The following is a 26,051-nucleotide window of genomic DNA, read 5'->3' as shown; positions in this document are numbered from 1 at the left end:
CTTGCTCTGTCCCCCAGGCTGGAGTGCAGTGGCACAATCTCAACTCACTGCAACCTCCATCTCGTCTCCCAGGTTCAAGCGATTCTTGTGCCTCAGTCACCCAAGTAGCTGAGACTACAGGCACACGCCATCATGCCCAGCTAGTTTTCGCAGTTTTTGTAGAGACGTGGTTTTGACATGTTTCCCAGGTTGGTCTCAAACTCCTGGCCTCAAGTGATTCGCCCGCCTCTGCCCCCAAAGTGGTAGGATTACAGGCATAAGCCACCACACCTGGCCTGTTGTTGTTTTAATGTTCTTCCAGTTTTCATCAATAATCACATATTTCTTTCATTCTTTTTTGTTTTATTTTTTGAGACAAGGTCTTACTCTGTCACCCAGGCTAGAGTGCAGTGGCACAATCACAGGTCACCACAGTTTCCACCTCCTAGGCTCAGCTGATTCTCCCACCTCAGCCTCCCCAGCAGCTGGGACTACAGGCTCACGCCACCAGGCCCAGTTATTTTTGTTGTTGTTGTTGTAGTTTTAGTGGAGACAGTGTTTTGCCATGTTGCTCAGGCTAGTTACGAATTGCTGGGCTCAAGCAATCCATACGCCTCAGCCTCCCAAAGCGCTAGGATTACAAGTGTGAGCCACCATGCCTGGCCACGTATTTCTTTCTTTTTTTTGGAATGGGGACTGGGGGGGACAGGGTCTCACTCTGTCACCCAGGCTGGAGTGCAGTGGTGCGATCTCGGCTCACCCCAACCTCCGCCTCCTGGGTTCAAGTGATTCTCTTGCCTCAGCCTCCCAAGTATCTGGGATTACAGGCACACACCACTACCACCCAGTTAATTTTTGTATTTTTAGTAGAGACCGGGTTTCACCATGTTGGCCAGGCTGGTCTCAAACTCCTGACCACAAATGGTCTGTGCGCCTGGGCCTCCCAAAGTGCTGGGATTACAGGTATGAGCCACTGTGCCTGGCCCTAGCCATGTATTTCTTTCGTTAATTCTAAAAATATTGTTATAGAAGTAGGAAAAAACTTATCTTGGTTCCTCTCCTGCTGAAAATGGGCTCTCTCCTGCCTAGGGTTACAGTAAAGTCAAACCTAGAGTCTCTTGAGGCCAGTCAAGGTAGCTCATGCCTGTAATCCAGCACTTTGGGGGGCCAAGGTGGGAATTACTTGAGGCCTGGAGTTCAAGACCAGACTGGGCAACACAGGCAGACCTCATCTCTACTAAAAATAAATAAATAAATAAGTAGCCAGATGTGGTGATATACACCTGTAGTCCCAGCTACTTGAGAGGCTGAGGAGGGGGAATTGCTTAAGCCCAGGACATGGAGGCTGCAGTGAGCTGTGATCACACCACTGCACTCCAGCCTGGGCAAGAGAGTGAGGACCCTGTCTCAAAACAACAACAACAAACCCTAGAGTCATTTGTATGACAGACAAAATAATTTTAAAATGTTTTATTGAAGTAACAACATACAAAAAAGTTGTATAATACAGCCCACTGAAATTCCAGAAACTGACTGGACACTTCCATCGTAACTAGCAATGAGAACACAGCTAGTGGCCAGGCATCGTGACTCATGCATGTAATCCCAGTATTTTGGGAGGCCGAAGCAGGCAGATCACCTGAGGTCAGGAGTTTGAGACCAGTCTGGGCAACATGGTGAAACCCTGTCTCTACTAAAAATACAAAAATTAGCTGGGCGTAGTGTTGCATGCCCACAGTCCCAGCTACTTGGGAGCCTGAGGCTGGAGAATGGCTTGAACCCCAGAGGCAGAGGTTGCAGTGAGCTGAGATTGTGCCACTGCACACAAGCCTGGGTGACAGAGTGAGACTCTGTCTCAAAAAAAAGGGGGAAACACATCTAGCACCCCCAGAAGCTTGCCTTATGTCCTCGTCTAAACCCTCCAGCTTGGGCAACAGAGTGAGACCGTGTATCTAAAGGATAGCAGCATCCTGACTTCTATCCCTGTAGCTTAGTTTTGCCAGCTTTTAAACTTGATATAAGTTAAATCATACAGTATATATTTGGGCTTCTTTCACTCAGTATTATGTTTGTGGAATTCATTTAAGTTGTCCTATGTAATAATAGTCCACTCATTCTTTTTTTTTTTTTTTTTTTTTTTTTTAAGACGGGGTCTTGCTCTGTAGCCCAGGCTGGAGTGCAGTGGCGCAATCTCGGCTCACTGCAAGCTCCACCTCCTGGGTTCACGCCATTCTCCTGCCTCAGCCTCCCGAGTCACTGGGACTACAAGCGCCCGCCACCTCGCCCGGCTAATTTTTTGTGTTTTTTTAGTAGAGAGAGGGTTTCACAGTGTTAGCCAGGATGGTCTCGATCTCCTGACCTCGTGATCCGCCCGCCTCGGCCTCCCAAAGTGCTGGGATTACAGGCATGGGCCACCGCGCCCGGCCATAGTCCACTCATTCTTATTGCTATATAGAATTCAACTGTATGAATCTGTGATTCATTTATCTACCCAATTGTCGATGAGCATTCGGATAGTTTTCAGCCCGGGGCTGTTATAAAGCTATTGCCAACAGCCTCTGGGTGAACATGTTTCCTTTTTTTTTTTCCACAGAGTCTCACTGTGTTACCCAGGCTGGAGTGCGGTGGCACGATCTTGGCGCAATACAACTTCCACCTCTCGGGTTCAAGCAATTTTCCTGTCTCAGCCTCCCCAGTAGCTAGGATTACAGGTGTGTGCCACCATGCCAGGCTAATTTTTTTTTTTTGAGATGGAGTCTGGCTCAGACCACAGGCTGGAGTGCAGTGGCACGATCTTGGCTCACCGCAACCTCCACCTCCCGGGTTCGAGCAATTCTCCTGGCTCAGGCTCCTGAATAGCTGGGTCTACAGACACATGCCACCAAGGCTCGCTAATTTTTTGTATTTTTAGCAGAGACAGGGTTTCATTGTGTTAGCCAGGATGGTCTTGATTTCCTGACCTCATGATCCACCCGCCTCAGCCTCCCAAAGTGCTGGGAATACAGGTGGGAGTCACCCCCGGCCAACAATTAATTTTTTAAAATTCTTCTGATGTAGGATGTTCTCTCTGATCAACACTGCCCTCAGCCCATCATGTAATGTGCATGGTTTATGTACACATATACCCTTACCAATGTGTCCATTTTACACCTCTGTCAGTTTGGCACGTGTTCTGCAAGAGAGCAACTTTCTTCCCTTGGGTTTCTGCAGTGTAGGGGAAGACATATAGTCCTCAAATGTTAACAAGTTATTCTGGAAAAGAACCAATGAGTTCACCTGCCTAGGTCAATCTAAATCAGGTGTTCTACATTACAAATTTCCCATTGTTCTTCAGCTTGTTCTTGTGAAATACTAGTCTCCCTTCTGGTCCCAGAACAAAACAGCTGACTCCTCAGAGCACTTGAACCTGCTTCACTACCCAGGAGGACAGATACCCAGTTGAGAACTGTTCTTTTTTTTTTTTTTTTTTTTTAAGACAAGATCTCACTCTGTCGCCCAACCTGGAGTACAGTGGTACAATCTCGGCTCACTGCAGCCTCTGCCTCCCAGGTTCAAGCAATTCTCCTGCCTCAGCCTCCCGAGTAGCTGGGATTACAGGCATGCCCCACCACGTCTGGCTAATTTTTTTGTATTTTAGTAGAGATGGGGCTTCACCATGTTGCCCTGGCTGGTCTTGAACTCCTAAACTCAGGCAATCTGCCTGCCTCAGCCTCCCAAAGTGCTAGGATTACAAGCATGAACCACTGTGCCCGGCCCCCCAAATAGGTTTTTAATAAGCGCATGAAACGATGAACATGTTTATTTCCAAACACATTATGACTTCTTTGAAGGTAAGGACAAGCTCATACCCATCTCTGGATTAGCAGCACCTAGCCCAGTGCTTGCATATCAGAGTGGCCCGATAAGTGTTAAAATGCATGCTGTTTGAAATGGATGGAAAGGCTGGGTGTGGTGGCTCGCGCTGTAATCCCAGCACTTTGAGAGGCCTAGGCAGGCAGGTCACCTGAGGTCAGGAGTTTGAGACCAGCCTGGCCAACATGGTGAAACCTTGTCTCTACTAAAAATACAAAAATTAGCCAGGCATGGTGGTGTGTGTCTGTAGTTCCAGCTACTTGGGAGGCTGAGCCAGAAGAATCGCTTGAACCCGGGAGGTGGAGGTTGCAGTTAGCCAAGACTGCACCACTGCACTCCAGCCTGGGTGACACAGACTCTGTCCCCCCCCCCCAAAAAAAAAGAAATGAATGGAAAGAATCTACTGGATAGTTGGTCAAAAGTGGAGTCAATTACTGAGAAACAAAATCTTTCCCTGTGGAATTGAATTGGCAACTTATATGTCCATCATTATCGCAGAACAAACCCCATGCTATGGAATGTTCTACAGCAGTAAATGAGGAGGTGAATCACAGTGACATGGAAAATGCTCCACACTTTATTATTAGTTAAAAAAAATGGCAAACAAGGTAATTGTATAACATTTTATGGTTTTAAAAAAGATAAAATGCAATCAAGGTGCTGGTTGCAAAAAACAAAAAGTATATATTATGAAAAGATAAAAGCTACAAGTTTCTTTTTTTTTTTTGAGGCGGAGTCTCGCTCTGTCGCCCGGACTGGAGTGCAGTGGCCGGATCTCAGCTCACTGCAAGCTCTGCCTCCCGGGTTTATGCCATTCTCCTGCCTCAGCCTCCGGAGTAGCTGGGACTACAGGCGCCCACCACCTCGCCCGGCTAGTTTTTGTATTTTTAGTAGAGACGGGGTTTCACCGTGTTAGCCAGGATGGTCTCGATCTCCTGACCTCGTGATCCGCCCGTCTCGGCCTCCCAAAGTGCTGGGATTACAGGCTTGAGCCACCGCGCCCGGCCAAGCTACAAGTTTCTAGAGACATATATATGTGTAAAAGAGGGAAAGACCTGGAAGCTTATACACCACACCAACAATAGCACAACCTCCATAAGAGAGAGTGGGGGTTTGGGTTGGTGTCAAGGAAATTTACCTTTATGTAGAATGCATTTTTTTTTTTTTTTTTGAGACATAGTCTGGCTCTTTCACCCAGGCTGGAGTGCAGTGGCGCGATCTCGGCTCACTGCAAGCTCCGCCTCCCGGGATCATGCCATTCTCCTGCCTCAGCCTCCCGAGTAGCTGGGACTACAGGCGCCCGCCACTAGGCCCGGCTAATTTTTTTGTATTTTTAGTACAGACGGGGTTTCACCGTGTTAGCCAGGATGGTCTCGATCGCCTGACCTCGTGATCGCCCGCCTCGGCCTCCCAAAGTGCTGGGATTACAGGCTTGAGCCACCGCGCCCGGCCAATTCTGTTAAAATTTTAAGTGAATTTCTATTTCTACCAATTTGTCTACTGCCTGAATACATAACTAATCTGAAAGGGAAGAACAGACTCTCTCTCTGGGACTGCCAATAATTTTTCCTTCTAAGCATAGACACCGGACCACTCTCCATCTAAGCATCACGAAAAAAGTAGAGAAAGGAAGAGCTAAGAGCTCCTTAAACAAGTTCAGGGTTGACACAGCTCTGGCCCAAACAGCCAGGGCCTTCAAGCAGGTCTTTCTGTGAAGGGTGGCCAGGCATCAATTTAGTAGGAGAGAAAACAGGTGACTTATTTCCATCCACACTTAAGGAAAATGCACTCTCCAAGGACTGCGGACTTTTTTTTTTCTTTTTCTTTTTTCTTTTTTGAGAAGGAGTCTCGCTGTTGTCGCCCAGGCTGGAGTGCACTAGCGCAATCTGGGCTCACTGCAACCTCCGCCTCCCGGATTCAAGCAATTCTCCTGCCTCAGCCTCCTGAGCAGCTGAGAATACAGGCGCCTGCCACCAGGCCCAGCTAATTTTTGTAGTTTTGGTAGAGACGGGGTTTTACCATGTTGGCCAGGCTGGTCTCGAACTCCTGACCTCAAGTGATCCGCCCGCCTCGGCCTCACAAAGTGCTGGGATTACAGGCGTGAGCCACCGCGCCCGGGCGACTGCGCACATTTCTGTGGAGCTGTGAATTAAAATAGAAGGCAGTAAGATGGGTGCGGTGGCTCAAGCCTGTAATCCCAGCACTTTGGGAGGCCGAGACGGGCGGATCACGAGGTCAGGAGATCGAGACCATCCTGGCTAACATGGTGAAACCCCGTCTCTACTAAAAAATACAAAAAACTAGCCGGATGAGGTGGCGGGCACCTGTAGTCCCAGCTACTCGGGAGGCTGAGGCAGGAGAATGGCGTAAACCTGGGAGGTGGAGCTTGCAGTGAGCTGAGATCCGGCCACTGCACTCCAGCCTGGGTGACAGAGCGAGACTCCGTCTCAAAAAAAAAAAAAAAAAAAAAAAGAGAAAAAAAAAAAAAAAAAAAGAAGGCAGTAAGGTGCTTCTGTCATTCTATGGCAGAAACAGCGAAAGAGTAGAGAAATGTTCACAAGATTTAATAGAATAGAAATAGGAGGTGCACACATGCTCAACCAACTATAGTCTCACAAATAAAAGTGTCTTTTGCCTGTAGCACTTAAGTTTGGAATACTCTTATACAAATGAGTGGGGCTTAACCTAAGAAATCCAGGCCAAATTCTGCGACAAATGCATCGGTTATCTCTGACCCATCAACAAACATCTTTTTCTGTGGCTTCAGTTTCCTCAGTAAAACAGAGGGGGTTGCGGCGGACTCAGTTGGAGGCACAGTCATTCTCCAACGTCTATCTAAAGCCTAGGGCACCTCAATACCAACCGGCAGGCAATCGCCTCCTCCGCGGGGCTGCGGACGGGACGCCTGTCATCCCATTCCTCGGCCGGGCTCTCCAGGTGACCGGAAGAAAAGCCCCGAGTGCGGGACTGCAGTGCGCCCGACGGGCTCCAGGCGCGGGTCACTCCGGAACCCCGGCAGCGAAGCATCCAGCGCCGGAAAAGGTCCCGCCGTCGTCCCGGGGCCGGCGGTGGGGAGGAAGGAGTGGAGCGCGGTGGCCCCGTGACGTGGCCCAATCCCGAGCCGACGCCGGCGGTTTTTGTCCAACCAGTGGCTGGTCCCCTCCACCACCCCTAGGACGAGGCAGGCAAAGAAAGGGGGCGGGGCCTGGGACGTGGTCCAATGGATACGCGCGCCGGGGCGGCAGGGGCGGGGCCGGGCGCGCGGCGCAGGGCCGGGCGGCCGAGGCGCCAATGAGCGCGCGCCGCGTCCGGGGCCGGCTGGTGCGCCAGACGCCGCCAAGAGGTTGGTGGCTAATGTAACAGTTTGCAAACCGAGGGGAGTTGTGAAGGGCGCGGGTCGGGGGCGCTGTCGGCCTCGTGGGTGCGTTCGTGCCGCGTCTGTCCCAGAGCTGGGGCCGCAGGAGCGGAGGCAAGAGGTAGCGGGGGTGGATGGAGGTGTGGGCCAGCCACCCCTCCTAGGGGAGACAGCGTGCGAGCTCCGGGGGCGGGTCGGGAGCGCAAGGGAGGGCCGCGCGGACGCCGGGCGCTCGGCCTCGCACCGCGGGGCTCGCAGCTCGGCCCCCCGGTCTGTCCCCACGCGCTGGGGCGGGCGGGATCCGTTTCCAAGAGTGGGAGCCGCCGCCTTCGTCAGGTGAGGCTTAGGTGAACACCGGGTACCGGATACCTGCCGGGCGGGGAACCTTACCGCCCCGGCACTGCGTCTGTGGGCACAGCGGGGCCGGGGAGTGAGGTGGATAAACGGAGGGGGCGGGACAACCCGCAGGGATGCCGAGGAGGAGACAGGCCTTTACTCCATCCTAGCTACCCCCAACGTCATTACCTTTTTCTTCCCGTCCAGGCCCAGCCTGGCTTTCCCCGCCAGCGGGGGAGCTCCAGGTGTGGGGAGGTGGTTGAGCCCTGGGCGGGGATCCCTGGCCGCACCCCAGGTGTCTGACAACAGGCACAGTGCTGCGGTGCGCCACTCACTGCCTGTGTGGTGGACGAAAGGCTCGGGTGTCGCTTGGTCTTGTCCTGTTAGCTTCTCTGTTTAGGGATGTGGCATAGCTGAGGACCCATGCTCTTTCACTTGGGCCTTTGTGTGGGCGCTGCTGGGATGATGAGAGAGTGGTTGGTACCCATCAGGAGGGAGAGGGGGAGAAGTAGGCTGCTTTGCCCTGGGTAAGAATGGAGTAGGTATGAATCTTACAGCTTCTCCGTCTTGGGATGTGGTTCTGTCTCCTTCGCTCCGGGCATCCAGTTTGAAGTGTTTTCTTTCTTTGCCTCCCCCAGGGGCACAATGACAGTCAAAGTTAGGAGGCAGAGGCCGAGGAGGCGAGTCTTTTGGGCCTTGGTGGCTGTGCTCTTGGCAGACCTGTTGGCACTGAGTGGTATGTACCCAAGTAGAGGGAGCAAATGGATAAATGATGACTGAAGGATGCATGATGGGAAGCAGGCTTGGGGCTCTTGGTCAGAAGTCTCTTGAGTTGTTAGGTCCAGACCTTTTTTTCTTTTGCCATCTTCATTTACTTATGGAAAGTGGTATGCTTTGATTAGAGGGGGTCTCAGGAAGGTGGGGGAAGGGAGAGCTAACTGACAAACCTCTTTTCCCTTCAGATACGCTGGCAGTGATGTCTGTGGACCTGGGCAGTGAGTCCATGAAGGTGGCCATCGTCAAACCTGGAGTGCCCATGGAAATTGTCTTGAATAAGTGAGGGTGGCCCCTATGTTAAGGGTGGGGAACGAGGGAGTCTGGGCTCCAATGTGAATGTGTTCATCATAGTGCCCACAGCAGACTTCGGCGTCTGAGTGGTTAAATGTGTGTGAGTGTCGAGGCTTCCGAGTCCTTCTGCTGCAGGCACCTGGGCCCAAAGTCTCTTTTCCTCAGGGAATCTCGGAGGAAAACCCCAGTGATTGTGACCCTGAAAGAAAATGAAAGATTCTTTGGAGACAGTGCAGCAAGCATGGTGAGCTAGCAGTCCCCCTTCCCAGAGCTAGCAGTTCCCACCAGAGTGGTGGGCAGAGGAGAGGAGATGGCAGCCCCCAGAGTCTGTTTCCTTATCAGTCTCTGTGATGTAAGAGGTAGGTAATGGTGGACTTGGGAGCCTAATACTCTGCTCCTTCTTCACCCCTCAGGCCATTAAGAATCCAAAGGCTACACTACGTTACTTCCAGCACCTCCTGGGGAAGCAGGCAGATAACCCCCACGTAGCTCTTTACCAGGCCCGCTTCCCGGAGCACGAGCTGACTTTCGACCCACAGAGGCAGACTGTGCACTTTCAGATCAGCCCGTGAGTGTTCTGTTGGGGAAGGTGGTCTCAGCAACTCTGCTGGGCTCCTCATTGGTGTGTGTTCCTGATTGTGCCGCCTTAATGCCTGACTTTCCTTGGCTCCAACTACCTTCCCTCCCCTCAGGCAGCTGCAGTTCTCACCTGAGGAAGTGTTGGGCATGGTTCTCAATTACTCTCGTTCTCTAGCTGAAGATTTTGCAGGTGAGTGGTCAAGGTGGGGCCCTTTGTGGCCAGGCTCCCTAGGATCTAGGGCAGTGATTCTCAAACGGGGCAACTTTGCCTCCCAGGGAACATTTAGCAACATATGAAGATACATTTTGGTTGTCACTTCTAAGGGGTGCAACTGGTATCTAGTGGGTAGAGGCCAGGGATGCTGCTAAACATCCTATAGTGCACAGGACAGCACCCAGAGCAAATAATTACTTAGTCCAAAATGTCATTAGTGATGAGATTAGAAGCCCTCATCTAAGGTGTGGAGCCAGTGGGACCCTTTTCTATTGTCATCTGTAGAGCAGCCCATCAAGGATGCAGTGATCACCGTGCCAGTCTTCTTCAACCAGGCCGAGCGCCGAGCTGTGCTGCAGGCTGCTCGCATGGCTGGCCTCAAAGTGCTGCAGCTCATCAATGACAACACCGCCACTGCCCTCAGCTATGGTGTCTTCCGCCGGAAAGATATCAACACCACTGCCCAGGTGAGCCGGGGGGACTGACCAGACATGCAGGGGGACTGAATCTAAGGACGGAGGCCACTTGGTCCCTTTTGCATCTTGTTTGCATGGGCTGGCCCTTGGCAAAATGTACCAATAGCCTCCTCCCAGCCCCTCTTGGAGCTGTTTGGGTTTATGTTAAGAGTCAGACAGCCCCTTGGAAGCAGGCGGGTGGGCAGGCAGGCACCCTGGAGTTTGAAAAGATTCCTGTGACAGTTGCCTTGATATCTCTACAGAATATCATGTTCTATGACATGGGCTCGGGCAGCACTGTATGCACCATTGTGACCTACCAGATGGTGAAGACTAAGGAAGCTGGGATGCAGCCACAGCTGCAGATCCGGGGAGTAGGGTAAGTGGGTACTTGGCAGGGAGGGCTTCTTGTGAAGACCCTCAAGTCAGGGGTTTCTTCTTGGAGGAGAAACACTGCTTTGCTTTCCGGCATGCTGCAGGAATGCTCTCCCTATGGAGCCATCAGTCATTGTAGGGGACCACTCACAAAGAGTAAGGGGAAGCTGGGGCGCAGGGGAGGACAGTTTGGGAAAATTGGAAAACATGAACTTTCGAAACGTATTCTAAGGAAATCGTGGAGCCGCAGGCCATATGTAGGGCGTCAGATTCAATCATGTTTTTGTTCTCTTGTCATTTCCAGTTAAATAATTTACCACTCTTGTTGTATTGTTTTTTAGTTTTTTTATTTTTATGACCTGTGACATAGCCTTCAGGAGATCCTGAGAACATGTGCCCTGTTGTCTTATTTCTTGAAGCCATCTTTTTCTGACTTCACCATTACCACCCAGTCCAAGTTACCATCAGCTCTTATTTGCAGAATTAAAAACATCTCCTTGTTTCTAGTGACGTCTCCTTTTACTTCTTTTTTCATATTAGAGGGTTCTTCTTAAAATCCAACCTGATCATTAACCTGTTTCTTTAAAAATCTGTCACTGGCTCCAAAACTTTCCCTGCGCCTGTCTCAACCCTGCCTTCTGCAGCCTGTCTGAGCCCTGAGCCCTCTCACTCTTTGAGCCCCAGTGATGCTTGCCCTCCTCTGGAACTTGCCATGTACTCTCCCACCTCAAGGTCTTTATGAATGTTGTTGCCTCTGTCTAGAATGTTCTTTCCCCTCCAGCTAGTGAACTCTGAACTCTTCAGTTCAAGGGATGCTTGCACTGAACTCATCCTTCAGGTTTCAGTTCAAGCATCACTTTTTAGGGGACATGTTCTTGGGCCTCCCTCAGTAGCTCGAATCTCCCCCATGCATGTTCTTCAGGCATTGTCCCCTGACCTTTACAACATGTGACGTAGTGATAATTTCACGTTTATGAGACTATTCAGCTTTTCCATAGCAGGGACCCTGTCTCTCTCCCCGCTGCCACATTTGTATTCCCAGAGGGAAGTACATAAGTAATGCTCAGTAAACACTGTTGAATGAATGCGTGGAGGAAGGGTCACTGTGAGGTGTCAGCTGTGCTGTAGAGAGTTGAGGGCAGAGTGTGTGTCCACACATGGGGCACTGGAGATGAACAAGGTCCCCTGAGATGAAGGAAAGATGCCATGTGGGGATGAGAGTCAGGCTCCTGTGCAAATGTGGGGACCCCATGTTTTCTTCACTTTTTCCCCTGCTCTCTTTTCTCAACAGATTTGACCGCACCCTGGGGGGCCTGGAGATGGAGCTCCGGCTTCGAGAACACCTGGCTGGGCTTTTCAATGAGCAGCGCAAGGGTCAGAGAGCAAAGGATGTGCGGGAGAACCCACGTGCGATGGCCAAGCTGTTGCGTGAGGCTAATCGGCTCAAAACTGTCCTCAGTGCCAACGCTGACCACATGGCACAGGTGCCCACAAATGGCTGGTTGAGGCTATATTTGTCCCACGTAGAGGGTGGGGGACCCTGCCACTGAACTAGACTGCTCGTTCCTGGCATGGCCCATGCTCCTCCCTCTACCATCCTCCCCAAAGACCTATTCTTTTTGTTTCTGTCCTACTCACCAAGAGAGTGGGACCTGGGCAAGAACTCCCTGACGGTCCCCATCCTTCCCCAGATTGAAGGCCTGATGGATGATGTGGACTTCAAGGCAAAAGTGACTCGTGTGGAATTTGAGGAGTTGTGTGCAGACTTGTTTGAGCGGGTGCCTGGGCCTGTACAGCAGGCCCTCCAGAGTGCCGAAATGAGTCTGGTGAGCGAGTAGGGGAAGGTGGGAATGCCCTGTAGGAAAGGGCATAGGAAACCCATGGGACGTCAAGGGACGAGTCAGTGCTGAGGGAGAGCACTAAGTGCCTGCTGTTCCACCTCTCATTCTTACCCACTGCAGGATGAGATTGAGCAGGTGATCCTGGTGGGCGGGGCCACTCGGGTCCCCAAAGTTCAGGAGGTGCTGCTGAAGGCCGTGGGCAAGTGAGTGTGGGGGCTAGAGCGCTGGGCTGAGTTCTGCCTGGGGCACGGCTTTGGGCTGAGCAGCTGGAGGGCTGAGGGGAGGGAAGTCCCAGTTGCATGCTCCAGGGTAGGCCGTGCTGAGGCTTAGGATTTTCCCAGGGAGGAGCTGGGGAAGAACATCAATGCAGATGAAGCAGCTGCCATGGGGGCAGTGTACCAGGCAGCTGCACTCAGCAAAGCCTTTAAAGTGAAGCCATTTGTCGTCCGAGATGCAGTGGTCTACCCCATCCTGGTGAGTGAGCCTGACTGAGCAGGTGAGAAGCTCCCTTTACCTCTCCCAAGTGGGGTTTCCCCTTCGGTCTGCTCTGGCTCATCCCTTTGTCTTTCTGCTAAGAGGTATTCCCCACCTTACCCCAGAACCTACTTGGGTTCTCTAGTGTGCAACAGTATGCCTCTGTCTGCCTGCTGTGTAGGTGGAGTTCACGAGGGAGGTAGAGGAGGAGCCTGGGGTTCACAGCCTGAAGCACAATAAACGGGTACTTTTCTCTCGGATGGGGCCCTACCCTCAACGCAAAGTCATCACCTTTAACCGCTACAGCCATGATTTCAACTTCCACATCAACTACGGTGACCTGGGCTTCCTGGGGCCTGAAGATCTTCGGTGAGTGGCGGGGAGTGCAGGATGGGAGCTCCAGGGACAGGGAGGCGTGGCTGCTGGACAATGAGGACTGGGGGTGAGGGAGGATGTGGGCCTGCAGGGCTGAAACAGGGCAGCTATGAGCAGCTTCTCTGGAGAATGCATCCATCCTCCTGAGTGTGCCCTTGGGGAGTGCCCCTGACACCTCATGCCAGGAGGCCATGTTGTCTAGAGGGGGAGATGGGCTGGAATGGGTCCCCCTGAACTCCTCTTTCCTCCCCAACCAGGGTATTTGGCTCCCAGAATCTGACCACAGTGAAGCTAAAAGGGGTGGGTGACAGCTTCAAGAAGTATCCTGACTACGAGTCCAAGGGCATCAAGGCTCACTTCAACCTGGATGAGAGTGGCGTGCTCAGTCTAGATAGGGTGAGAGCTAAAGGAGACCCTGTGTGCAGGGCAGGGGCTCAGGCCCTGCCAGCCATTTCCAAAGTGTGTTCCACATGGCATTAGGATATGATAACCAAAAGTTTAGGAATCAGAAAAATGTTGGCTCTAAACAGAGCTAAGCGGTGATGTGGTGCAGACCTCCTTATAGCCTATAAATGCTTACAGGCATTGTAAATTTCTTGGAACTATTGAATGGTTTGAAGAATCCACTCTTTTTTTTTTTTTCTTTTTTTTTGAGATGGGGTCTTAGCTCTGTCACTTAGGCTAGAATATAGTAGCATGGTCATAGCTCATTCCAGCCTTGAACACCTGGGATTAAATGATCCATCTCAGTCTCCTGAGTAACTGGGATGATATGCATGTTCTTGATTTTGAACCTGTTTTCAGGTGGAGTCTGTATTTGAGACACTAGTGGAGGACAGCCCAGAAGAGGAATCTACTCTCACCAGTAAGATGGGCATGCATGCGTGTACGGGAGAGAATGTGTGAGGGTTCAGGAGGTGGACAGGGCATGGCTCTTGGGTTAGAAGTTAGAAGGTGGAGTCACTGCTGTGGTCTCATTTTGAGTCTTTGGGTTTTCCTCCCCCTAGAACTTGGCAACACCATTTCCAGCCTGTTTGGAGGCGGTACCACACCAGATGCCAAGGAGAACGGTACTGATACTGTCCAGGTGAGTTCAAGATGGAGCCAGGGGAGCATGGAGGACAGTGGGGGATGCAGGTGGTAGCAGCAGAGGAAGGGAGTGAGGGTAGGCCACACCTGCCCCTGTTGTGTTAACCATTCACTCCCCAGGATCCTCTGGGCTCTCAACTGTTTCTTGACCGGTGTTCCCAAGGCCCATTCCCCTCGTTCCAGATTCTCTTCCTTTGTCCAGCTAGATTGTCATTGACCATTTGCATACAGTGGTCACCTGTATGGAACCCCCATGGGGTCAGCGGTGCTGAGCCAGACCTGCCTGGAGGCTCTGCTCCTGATCATTCCGTGGGGCGCCTGCGGTATTTCCCAGGAGGAAGAGGAGAGCCCTGCAGAGGGGAGCAAGGATGAGCCTGGGGAGCAGGTGGAGCTCAAGGAGGAAGCTGAGGCCCCAGTGGAGGATGGCTCTCAGCCCCTGCCCCCTGAACCTAAGGGAGATGCAGCCCCTGAGGGAGAAAAGGCCACAGAAAAAGAAAATGGGGACAAGTCTGAGGCCCAGGTGAGCTGTGGCAGAGGAAGGCCAGTGTGGATCCAGAGACTAAGGGAGCGGGCACCTGCCTTGTATCTGACCCCATGGAGAATGTAGGAGGGCAGAGGCTTTTCCTGACACCCCTGACTCTTCCCACCCAGAAGCCAAGTGAGAAGGCAGAGGCAGGGCCTGAGGGCGTCGCTCCAGCCCCAGAGGGAGAGAAGAAACAGAAGCCCGCCAGGAAGCAGCGAATGGTTGAGGAGATTGGGGTGGAGCTGGTCATTCTGGACCTGCCTGACTTGCCAGAGGATAAGCTGGCTCAGTCGGTGCAGAAGTAAGTGAGGACAGATGGTGTGTACATGTGTGTGCAGGGTGGGCAGGGTGAGGGATGGCGCCCTGGGAAGGAGGGCTGTCTGACCCAGAGTCTCAAGTTCTCACTCGCTCTCTCCCTCATCCCTACCCCTCCCTTGTCCTATAGACTTCAGGACTTGACACTCCGAGACCTGGAGAAGCAGGAACGGGAAAAAGCCGCCAACAGCTTGGAAGCGTTCATCTTTGAGACCCAGGTCAGTGGGCAGGAGGCAGCAGCCCCTGCGGGCTTACGCCTGGCTCTGTGGGCCTTGCCCCTGGGCTTGTGGGTGCATGTGTTTGCATGTCCCCCACCCAGGACAAGCTGTACCAGCCTGAGTACCAGGAAGTGTCCACAGAGGAGCAGCGTGAGGAGATCTCTGGGAAGCTCAGTGCCGCATCCACCTGGCTGGAGGATGAGGGTGTTGGAGCCACCACAGTGGTGAGGGGCCTCTCAGGACATGGCAGGTGGAATGGGAGCTCTCCTTCCTCTCCCAGGGTCAGAGAGAGAGAAGAGCCGGGGCTTGAGCCCATAAAGAAAGACAGGGGGCTGACTCCAGGCTCTGCTGTCGTCCCTCCACCCCTCTGCCCAATCCCACATCCATCAGATGTTGAAGGAGAAGCTGGCTGAGCTGAGGAAGCTGTGCCAAGGGCTGTTTTTTCGGGTAGAGGAGCGCAAGAAGTGGCCCGAACGGCTGTCTGCCCTCGATAATCTCCTCAACCATTCCAGCATGTTCCTCAAGTAAGCAGCCCCTGAACCCTGTATGCAGTCCTGCCAGGCCACTGATTCTCATTCCTCCCAGCTTCCTACTCCCCACACCACAGACCCCTCTCCCTCTGAGGTTCATGGTCTCCTTTCTGCCTTCCAGGGGGGCCCGGCTCATCCCAGAGATGGACCAGATCTTCACTGAGGTGGAGATGACAACATTAGAGAAAGTCATCAATGAGACCTGGGTAATCACTTCATAAATACTTAACCAGATACTTAGCTGCCATCCTAGGTACTGTGGGAGAGGTGGAGAGAGGAAGCCACAGCAACCCCTGCCTCCTGGCTTAGCATCTAATCTGAAGACAAAAGATGTTTGTATTTGAGCCCACATCTGATTAGTCCCAAGCAAGAGCCATGGCCATAAGAGTCATCAGACTGGAGGAGCATAATGCCCATGCCATGAGGATAGAGAAAGCTGCTTTGAGGGGCTGGGATTTGACCTAGGTCAGAACATGGTCCAGGGTTTGGCTAGGTGAGACTGATGTGGCATGTGAAGTAGAAACTGTTTTGGATGTGTGGGGACTCTTGAGCCACAGCTCAGAAGCAAGAAAGGAGTGTTCAGCCGAGCACAGTGGCTCATGCCTGTAATCCCAGCACTTTGGGAGGCTGAGGCAGGTGAATCATGAGGTCAAGAGATCGAGACCATCCTGGTCAACATGGTGAAACCCCGTCTGTACTAAAAATACAGAAATTAGCTGGTCGTGGTGGCGGGCGCCTGTAGTCCCAGCTACTTGGGAGACTGAGGCAGGAGAACTGTTTGAACCCAGGAGGCAGAAGTTGCAGTGAGTTGAGATCGTGACACTGCACTCCAGCCTGGCAACAGAGCGAGACTCCGTCTCAAAAAAATAAAAATAAGAAAGGAATATTCAAGGGGTTTGTTCAGTTGTAGTCACTCCAGAGTAGTAGGATGTAAGCCAGAAACATGCAGGTTGGGACTTCGTTGTGGAGAACCTTTATAATACCCTCCTGAGGAGTCTGTTAGCCTCATGGGACTGAGGCCAGGGGTGGCAGTGATTTGCAGTCTGGGGGAAGAGGCTGGTTGGGGATGTGATTCCATCTGGGACAGAGATGTCTGCTCTCTCCATGGCTAGCTCGGAGCCTCTCCTGGTCTCACCCACAGGCCTGGAAGAATGCAACTCTGGCCGAGCAGGCCAAGCTGCCCGCCACAGAGAAGCCCGTGTTGCTCTCAAAAGACATTGAGGCCAAGATGATGGCCCTGGACCGAGAGGTGCAGTATCTGCTCAATAAGGCCAAGTTTACCAAGCCCCGGCCCCGGCCCAAGGACAAGAATGGGACCCGGGCAGAGCCACCCCTCAATGCCACTGCCAGTGACCAGGGGGAGAAGGTCATCCTTCCAGCAGGTGAGGACAGGGTACCTGGCTGCATGTTCTGCTGGACAGGCAGATGGCCTCTTTTCCCTCCTGAGGCTGTGTCTTACCCCTGGTGTCCTTCCAGGCCAGACTGAAGATGCAGAGCCCATTTCAGAACCGGAGAAAGTAGAGACTGGTGAGTTGGAGCAACCATGGTTGAGCACATGGATGTTGCATTAGCCCAGGGCTAGGCAAACTGGCAGGCACAGCCTGTTTCTAGACAGCCCATGAGCTTGAATGGCCTTTGTGTTTTTAAAGGGTTGTTAAAAAAAAAAAAAAAAAGGCTGGGTGCGGTGGCTCACACCTGTAATCCCAGCTCTTTGAGAGGCTGAGGCGGGTGGATCACCTGAGGTCAGGAGTTCGAGACCAGCCTGGCCAACATAGTGAAACCCCATCTCTACTTAAAAAATGCCAAAAAAATGAGTCAGGCATGGTGGTGCACACCTTTAATCCCAGCTACTCAGGAGGCTGAAGCAGGAGAATCCCTTGAACCTGGGAGGTGGAGATTGCAGTAAGCTGAGATGGTGCCACTGCACTCTGCACTCCAGCCTGGGCAACAGAGACTCCGTCTCAAAAAAAAAAGAGAGTAGGCAAAGAGACCAGATGTGGTTCATGTATCCTAAAATATTTACTGGGTGGCTCTTCATGGAAAAACTGGCCCAGCCTTCCCTTAGCCTCTTCCTCCCTTTTGAGGAGACTAACCTGTTCCTTTCCAAAGCAGGATCCGAGCCAGAAGACACTGAGCCTTTGGAGTTAGGAGGTCCTGGAGCAGGTGAGAGTGGAGCTGGGGCTACAGTGGGAAGCCTGGTGGGGTCTCAGGAAATCCTCTGCAAAGAACTGGGGTTGGTTCCTCTGTTTCACCTGCCGTGATTCCTTTGCTCCCCCAAACTCCCAACAGAACCTGAACAGAAAGAACAATCGACAGGACAGAAGCAGCCTTTGAAGAATGACGAACTATAACGCCCACCTCTGTTTTTCCCATTCATCTCCACCCCCTTCCCCCACTACTTCTATTTATTAAACATCGAGGGTGGGGGGAGGGGTAGGTCCTGCCCTCGGCTGGAGTTCCTTTCTCACCCGTGATTGGAGGTATGGAGAAGGGGAAGGGAGGGACAGCTCACTGGTTCCTTGTGCAGTACCTCTGTGGTTAAAAATGGAAACTGTTCTCTTCCCCAGCCCTACTCCCTGTTCCCTACCCATATAGGCCCTAAATTTGGGAAAAATCACTATTATGTCTTAATTCTTTGCCTGTGGGTAGGGAGAGAGTGGCTGCCAGTGGTTGATGGGTCCTGGTGATGGGAAGGGTATCTGGGCTTGCTGGGGAGTTTCCACTCTTCTCTGGTGATCCTTCCTTCCCTCCCTTCCTTTCCCACCATGCGGTCAGCATTCTTTCAGGCCAGTGTCTTCAGAGCCTTGGTTACCAGGTTTGGTTTCCGAGTGCCTATCTGTACTCTTTCCTCCCTCTGCGGGCTTCTCTTTCCCTGAGCCTCCCTCCCCCATTCCCATCCAGCTTCTTTCCCCCTGGGTTTCCTTGGCTTCCTGCTGCAAATTGGGCAGTTCTCTGCCCCTTGCCTAAAAACCTGTACCTCTGGATTGGTGGAAGTAAATCTGGAAGGATTCTTACTCGTATTTCCGACCCCTAGTGGCCAGAGGGAGGGAGGGACACAGTGAAGAAGGGAGCCCACCACCTCTCCGAAGAGGAAAGCCACGTATAGTGGTTGGCATGGGGTGCCTGCATCCTGCAAGCTCTGTCATAATCTGCATCTTTCCAGCAGCCTGGTACCCCAGGTTCCTGTAACTCCCTGCCTCCTCCTCTCTTCTGCTGTTCGGCTTCTCCCAGACAGAGCCTTTCCCTCACCCCCTGACCCCTGGGCTGACCAAAATGTGCTTTCTACTGTGAGCCCCTATCCCAAGGTCCTGGGGAAAGGAGAGACCATGGCGTGAATGTAGAGATGCCACCTCCCTCTCACCAAGGCAGGCCTATGGATGAAGGAGGAGGGTCAGGGCTGGCCTTCCTCTGTGCATCGCTCTGCTAGGATGGGGACCCCTGACCCACCATGCCTATGCCTAGGGAGCCCGTCTCCAGTATTCTGTCTGTAGCAGAAGCTAGGGCTGCCTCCCCAGCTCCACGACAAGAATGAACCTGGCTGTGTCAGTCATTTTGTCTTTTCCTTTTTTTTTTTTTTTTTTTTGCCACATTGGCAGAGATGGGGCCTAAGGGTCCTACCGCTCACCCCACCCCCACCTCTTCTGTATGTTTGAATTATTTCAGTAGCAGTCGATGCTGGTTGGACAGGTTTGAGTCAAGTTGTACTTCGCTCCATTGTTAATTGAGAAACTGTTTCAATAAAATATTCTTTTCTACAGTTTTTGTGCTGTGAGTTTTTAAAAATAGAAAAATTTTTAAATAGAAACTTGGGCCAGGCATGGTGGCTCATACCTGTCATCTTAACATTTTGGGAGGCCAAGATGGGAGGATCACTTGAGGCCAGACCAGCCTGGGCAACAGCGAGACCCTGTCTCAAAAAAAAAAAATTCTGAGTGTGGGGATGTGCGCCTGTAGACCAAGCTACTTCGGAGACTGAGGCTGGAGGGTGGGTCCCTTGGGCCCAGGACTTTGAGGCTTCAGTGAGCTATGATCGTGCCACCACTCCAGCATGTGTGACAGTGAAAACCTCAAAAAAAGTTTGAATAATTATCAAAATGTTATTAACACTTTGGACTTAGTTAAGATTTGTATATGTATTTTTTTCATGGGAATAAAATACTGGTTTTATTTTACTGCTAACATTATTTGGACTCCTATATCCCAGGCATTTTTAGGTAACTTTTTTTTTTTTTTTTTTTTCTTTTGAGACTGAGTCCTGCTCTGTTGTCCAGGCTGGAGTGTAATAGTACGATCCAGGCTCACTGCAACCTTCGCCTCCCGGATTCAAGTGATTCTACTGCTTCAGCCTCCCGAGTAGCTGGGATTACTGGCACCCGCCACCATGCCTAGCTAATTTTTTTTGTATTTTAGTAGAGACGGGATTTTGCCATGTTGGACAAGCTGGTCTCGAACTGACCTCAAGCGATCCACCTGCCTTGGGCTCCCAAAGTGCTGGGATTACAGACGTGAGCCACCAGGCCCAGCTGGTAACATTAATTTTTAAAATAGCAATCTCATAGTACAAACAAGATACCAGTTCATAGAGATTTAGTAATTGGTCCAAGGAATGAATCAGTGTTGAGTGCTTCAGCTAGATTTGAGCTTAATTCAGACCCATTCACCCTTGTTCCTCCTACTTAGCCACAGGAATGTGTTGGTAGAGATTCATCATTTGTAGCACAGTTTCAGTTGTTCATCAGTTTGGGATGGAGCATGCCTAACCCAAATTTTCTATTACCAAGGGAGGATCCCTCTTGTCTTTAATCATGTACATATCTAAGCAGTTGTATACAGTATACAGGGTGGTGTTCTGTCACCCAGGCTAGAGTGCAATGGTGCTGTCTTGGCTCACTGCATCCGCGACCTCCCAGGCTCAAGCAGTCCTCCCACTCAACCCTGTAGCAGAGACTATCTGGCTAATTTCTGTATTTTCTGGTGGAGATGGGGTTTCACCATGTTGCCTAGGCTGGTCTTGAACTCCTGGACTCAAGTGATCTGCTTGCCTTGGCCTGAAGTGCTGGGATTACAGGCATGAGCCACTGAGCCTGGCCCTGTTGTATTTACATTTAATAACAATGAAGGCCCAGCCAGGTGTGGTAGCTCACGCCTGTAATCCCAGCATTTTGGGAGGCCAAGGCAGGCGGATCATGAGGTCAGGAGATCGAGACCATCCTGGCTAACACGGTGAAACTCCGTCTCTACTAAAAATACAAAAAGTCAGCCGGGCATGGTGGCACCTGCCTGTAGTCCCAGCTACTCGGGAGGCTGAGGCAAGAGAATCAAATGAACCCGGGAGGCTGAGGTTGCAGTGACCCGAGATCGTGCCACTGCACTTCAGCCTGGGTGACAGAAAGAGACTCGTCTCAAAAAAAATAACAATAACCATGAAGGTTGTCTTTTTTCTCTAAAAGTTGAACAAATCAGATACGTTTTGAATGTGGAAGTTTTGGGTTTTTTTTTTTTTTTTTTTGGATGCCATTTAGACAGTTTCAGATTCACAGCAGAAAGCAGAATTGAGCAGGAAGTACAGAGTTGCCATATACCTCCTGTCCTCACATATTGGATCTCCCCCAGAGTGGTACATTTGTTACAATCACTGAACTTACAGTTTATTATCACCCAAAGTTCTGTATGACACCATAATGGTGGGTACATATACATTTGTCAAAACCTATGGAATGTGCAACACCAAGACAACTGAAACTGTAGATTTGGGGCAAATATGATGTGTCAATGTAGGTTCCTCAGATGTAACACCTGTAGACCTCTGGTGTGAAATGTTTATCATGGGGGAAGCTGTGAGTGTATAGAGGAAGCAAATATACGGGAACTCTGTATTTTCCCCTCAAGTTTGCTGTGAACCTAAAAGTGCTCTTAAAAAAAAAAAGGCGGGGCTAAGTGCAATGATTCATGGCTGTAATACCAGCATTTGGGGAGGCAGGAGTGGGAGGATCACTTGAGGCCAGGAGTTTGAGACCAGCCTGGACAACACAGCTAGACCTCATCTCTACAAAAAATAGTAGTTCTAGCTACTCAGGAGGCTGAGGCAGGAGGATCACTTGAGACTAGGAGGTCAAAGCTGCAGTAAACTGATCGTACTACTGTACTGCAGCCTGGGAGGGAGAGACCCTGACTCTTTAAAAAAAAAAAAAAAAAGGCCCAGCACAGTGGCTCACGCCTGTAATCCCAACACTTTGGGAGGCCGAGGAGGGCAGATCACCTGTGGTCAAGAGTTCGAGACCAGCCTGCCTGGGCGACAAGAGCGAAACTCTGTCTCAAAAAAAAAAGGGGGGGGCCGGGCGCGGTGGCTCAAGCCTGTAATCCCAGCACTTTGGGAGGCCGAGACGGGCGGATCACGAGGTCGGCAGATCGAGATCATCCTGGCTAACACGGTGAAACCCCATCTCTACTAAAAAAAATACAAAAAACTAGCCGGGCGAGGTGGCGGGCGCCTGTAGTCCCAGCTACTCTGGAGGCTGAGGCAGGAGAATGGCGTGAACCCGGGAGGCAGAGCTTGCAGTGAGCTGAGATCCGGTCACTACACTCCACCCTGGGGGACAGAGCGAGACTCCATCTCAAAAATAAATAAATAATTAATTAATTAAAACATAGAAAGAAGGCCGAGCACGGTGGCTCAAGCCTGTAATCCCAGCACTTTGGGAGGCCGAGACGGGTGGATCACGAGGTCAGAAGATCGAGACCATCCTGGCTAACACGGTGAAACCCCGTGTCTACTAAAAAATACAAAAAACTAGCCGGGCGAGGTGGCAGGCGCCTGTAGTCCCAGCTACTCGGGAGGCTGAGGCAGGAGAATGGCGTAAACCTGGGAGGCGGAGCTTGCAGTGAGCTGAGATCCGGCCACTGCACTCCAGTGTCTCTGTTGCCCAGGCTGGAGTGCAATGGCGCCATCTTGGCTCGCTACAGCCTCTGCCTCCCAGGTTCAAATGATTCTTCTGCCTCAGCCTCCTGATTAGTTGGGATTACAGGTGCACACCACCACTCCCAGCTAATTTTTGTATTTTTAGTAGAGACAGAGTTTCACCATGTTGGTCAGGCTGGTCTCGAACTCCTTACCTCATGATCCGTGCGCCTCAGCCTCCCAAAGTGCTGGGATTACAGGCGTGAGCCACCACGCCGAGCCTATCTTCTCATTTCTTAACATTCTTGGGAAATACGGTGAGCAAACTAGCATTTGAGTCCCTACTATCCTGATCATTAAGTGCTTTAAAATGTTTTTTCATTTAATTCCCACTGGCTGGGTGCGATGGACCATGCTTATAATCCCTGCATTTTGGGAGCCTGAGGCAGGTGGATCACCTCAACTCAGGAGTTTGAGACTAGCTTGGCCAACATGGCGAAACCCTGTCTGTACTAAAAATACAAAAATTAGCCATGCGTGTTTGCGGGCGCCTATAATCCCAACTACTCAGGAGGCTGAGGCAGGAGAAGTGCTTGAACCCAGGTGGCCTGGTCCTGTAGTCTTAGCTACTTGGGAGGATCGCTTATGCTCAGGAGTTTGAGTTCACAGTGAGCTAAGATACCATTGCACTGCAGCCTGGGTAACAGAGCAAGCCTGTCTCAAAACAGTAAATAAATAAATTAGAAAAAAAAAAAAAAAAAGGCCGGGCACGGTGGCTCATGCCTGTAATCCCAGCACTTTGGGAGGCCGAGGTGGGCGGATTACCTGAGGTCAGGAGTTCCAGACCAGCCTGGCCACACGTGGAAAAACCCGTCTCTACTAAAAATACAAAAATTAGCTGGGCGTGGTGACACATACTTGTAATCCCAGCTACTCAGGAGGCTGAGGCAGGAGAATCGCTTGAGCCAGGGAGACAGGTTGCAGTGAGCTGAGATTGTGCCACTGCACTCCAGCCTGGCCGACAGAGCAAGACTCTGTCTCAAAAACAAACACCATCAACCGGGCACAGTGGCTCATGCCTGTAATTCCAGGACATTGGGAGACCAAGGCGGGTGGATCCCTTGAATTCAAGATTTCGAGACCAGCCTGGCCAAAATGGTGAAACTCTTTTTTTTTTTTTTTTTTTTTTTTTGAGGCGGAGTCTCGCTCTGGAGTGCAGTGGCCGGATCTGGACTGGAGTGCAGTGGCCGGATCTCAGCTCACTGCAAGCTCTGCCTCCCGGGATCATGCCATTCTCCTGCCTCAGCCTCCGGAGTAGCTGGGACTACAGGCGCCCGCCACCTCGCCGGGCTAGTTTTTGTATTTTTAGTAGAGACGGGGTTTCACCGTGTTAGCCAGGATGGTCTCGATCTCCTGACCTCGTGATCCGCCCGTCTCGGCCTCCCAAAGTGCTGGGATTACAGGCTTGAGCCACCGCGCCCGGCCGAAACTCTTGTCTCTACTAAAAATAGAAAAATTAGCCAGGTTAGCTGGGCGCAGTGGCTCATGCCTGTAATCCCAGCACTTTAGGAAGCCAAGTAGGGGCAGATCATCTGAGGTCAGGAGTTCGAGACCTGCCTGACCAACATGGAGAAACCCCATCCTTACTAAAAATGCAGAATTAGCCGGGCATGGTGGGGCATGCCTGTAATTCCAGCTACTTGGGAGGCTGAGGCAGGAGAATCACTTGAACCCCAGAGATGGAGGTTGCAGTGAGCTGAGATCACTCCATTTCCAAAATAAAATGATAGGGCTGTTAATTTAGGTGGTGGTTACAGGGGTATTAATATATGTAAAAAATCATTGAGTTGTACATGTAAGATTCCTGCACTTTTTGTATTTTATTATGTGTACGTTAAATCTTAAAAATAAAAGGGGAGAAAAACCTGATGGCTCCGTACTCCTCTATTAGGTAAAGTAAGAATCTGTTCTGGTTTGCTTTTGGAGAAACTGTTTCCTGGTCCTCTGATCTACCTGGCTGAAAGTACAGTGCCTGGTACAAACTAGGCTCCTGCTCAGTTTTGAATTAACGAAGTTCAGTGACATTGCCATTCTTTTTTTTTTTTTGGACAGGGTCTCGCTTTGTCGCCCAGGCTGGAGTGCAGTGGCACGATCTCAGCTCACTGCAACCTCTGCTTCCCAGGTCCAAGCAATTGTCCTGCCTCAGCCTCCCCCAGTAACTGGGATTTCAGACACGCGGCACCAAGCCTGGCTAATTTTGGTATTTTTAGTAGAGACAGGGTTTCACCATGTTGGCCAGGCTGGTTTCGAACTCCTGACCTCAAGTGATCCACCCGCCTTGGCCTCCCAAAGTGCTGGGATTACAAGCATGAGCCATCACGTCCAGCGTGTCATCCTATTTTATCTCATCTCCTCCTCCTCCCTTCTTCGACCACCTTCTCTAGAGTAAAAGATCTTTGCTCTCAATTTTGGAACACTTAAAATTCCTTCAGTCACTCTTGTTAGGAAGATATAAGGGAAGAGAGCGAGAGACAGGAGGCAACTTAACGGCCAAACAGGATTATTCACAGGAATAAGCCTGTGAGGGGTTCCAGTCAGGAGTCTGGCTGAGACCCTGATCGCATACAAGCTGAGGCTTTTATATTGGGGAGGAGTTGGGAAGTGCTGGCTGACTGGGACTGTTGGGGACTTTGTTAGGCTATGTTATCTTCTGTTGAAGCTATGGGCGGGGTTAACATTTGCTTTGTCTCAGAACAGTCATCATTGTTGTAAAATAGCATCACTACTGTTACTCCTCACAACTCTGACCTGGGATCAGTGAAAACCACTGTTGTTGAGAACTCTTACAGAATTTCTGAGCTCTTATCTAAATCATCTGTTGAGTCTTTGCAATTACCTACCAGGCTGGTAGGAAACCGGGGCTCATAGTAATTAACCAAGGTCACACTGTTAGAATGCTGTGGGTCTGGGACTAGAATTTGATATTTACTCCGGGCCCCGTCTCTGTCCCCAACAATCAAACCACAAGTTAAAATTCCAAATTGTGGGCCGGGCGCGGTGGCTCACCCCCGTAATCCCAACACTTTGGGAGGCCAAGGCGGGCGGATCACGAGGTCAGGAGATCGAGACCATCCTGGCTAACACGGTGAAACCCCCGTCTCCACCAAAAATACAATAAATTAGTCTGGCGTGGTGGTGGGCGCCTGTAGTCCCAGCTACTCGGAAGGCTGAGGCAGGAGAATGGCGTGAACCCGGGAGGCGGAGCTTGCAGTGAGCTGAGATTGTGCCACTGCACTCCAGTCTGGACGACAGAGCGAGACTCCGTCTAAAAAAAAAAAAAAAAAAAAGGAAAGAAAAAAAATGCTGTGTTATCTTACAACACCTTTCCCAGACTGTGAGCAACTTGGGAACAATGATTATCCACCTTAGAGTTCCATGTATTTTGTAGAGGAAGGCACTCACTGAACACATGGTTTGCTGAATGCAACCACTTAAGAATTGGACATGCCGTGCCCAACCCCTAAGGGGCGCTGTGCTGGTCCAAGGAGCAGCGTGACCGGCGGAAGGGAGTAAGT

General features: G+C 51.2%; 1 protein-coding gene across 6 annotated transcripts; it reads left to right on the top strand.

Annotated features, from left to right (window-relative positions):
* Positions 1-7,086: 7,086 nt before the first annotated feature.
* Positions 7,087-19,335, top strand: HYOU1 (hypoxia up-regulated 1). 6 transcript variants are annotated; one of them, XM_023208426.1, is made up of 26 exons: positions 7,087-7,174; positions 8,161-8,258; positions 8,485-8,578; positions 8,756-8,834; positions 9,004-9,158; positions 9,283-9,359; positions 9,669-9,850; positions 10,102-10,217; positions 11,505-11,697; positions 11,905-12,039; positions 12,175-12,257; positions 12,396-12,528; positions 12,710-12,897; positions 13,161-13,299; positions 13,708-13,768; positions 13,911-13,990; positions 14,327-14,512; positions 14,644-14,816; positions 14,961-15,048; positions 15,150-15,272; positions 15,439-15,572; positions 15,700-15,784; positions 16,720-16,960; positions 17,055-17,105; positions 17,691-17,741; positions 17,868-19,335. In XM_023208426.1, exons 2-26 carry the CDS (start codon positions 8,168-8,170, stop codon positions 17,927-17,929), a joined length of 3,000 nt encoding a protein of 999 aa, XP_023064194.1. In that variant the 5' UTR covers positions 7,087-7,174; positions 8,161-8,167; the 3' UTR covers positions 17,930-19,335. The 6 variants fall into 6 exon arrangements, with proteins under 6 accessions (XP_023064194.1, XP_023064190.1, XP_023064193.1 ...); XM_023208422.1 differs by having other exon boundaries at positions 17,688-17,741; XM_023208425.2 differs by having other exon boundaries at positions 7,122-7,307.
* Positions 19,336-26,051: the final 6,716 nt, after the last annotated feature.

This window comes from Piliocolobus tephrosceles, chromosome 13 (assembly GCF_002776525.5).
Source record: "Piliocolobus tephrosceles isolate RC106 chromosome 13, ASM277652v3, whole genome shotgun sequence".
Taxonomy (NCBI): domain Eukaryota; kingdom Metazoa; phylum Chordata; class Mammalia; order Primates; family Cercopithecidae; genus Piliocolobus; species Piliocolobus tephrosceles.
Note: the sequence above shows the minus strand (reverse complement) of the source record. Positions and strands in the feature narration are given on the sequence as shown.

Coding starts and splice junctions, on each gene's coding strand:
- HYOU1 (XM_023208422.1), top strand. CDS start 8,168: ATGACAGTCAAAGTTAGGAGGCAGAGGCCGAGGAGGCGAGTCTTTTGG. Junction 8,259..8,484: donor AGACCTGTTGGCACTGAGTG/GTATGTACCCAA, acceptor TTTTCCCTTCAG/ATACGCTGGCAGTGATGTCT. Junction 12,040..12,174: donor AGAGTGCCGAAATGAGTCTG/GTGAGCGAGTAG, acceptor TACCCACTGCAG/GATGAGATTGAGCAGGTGAT.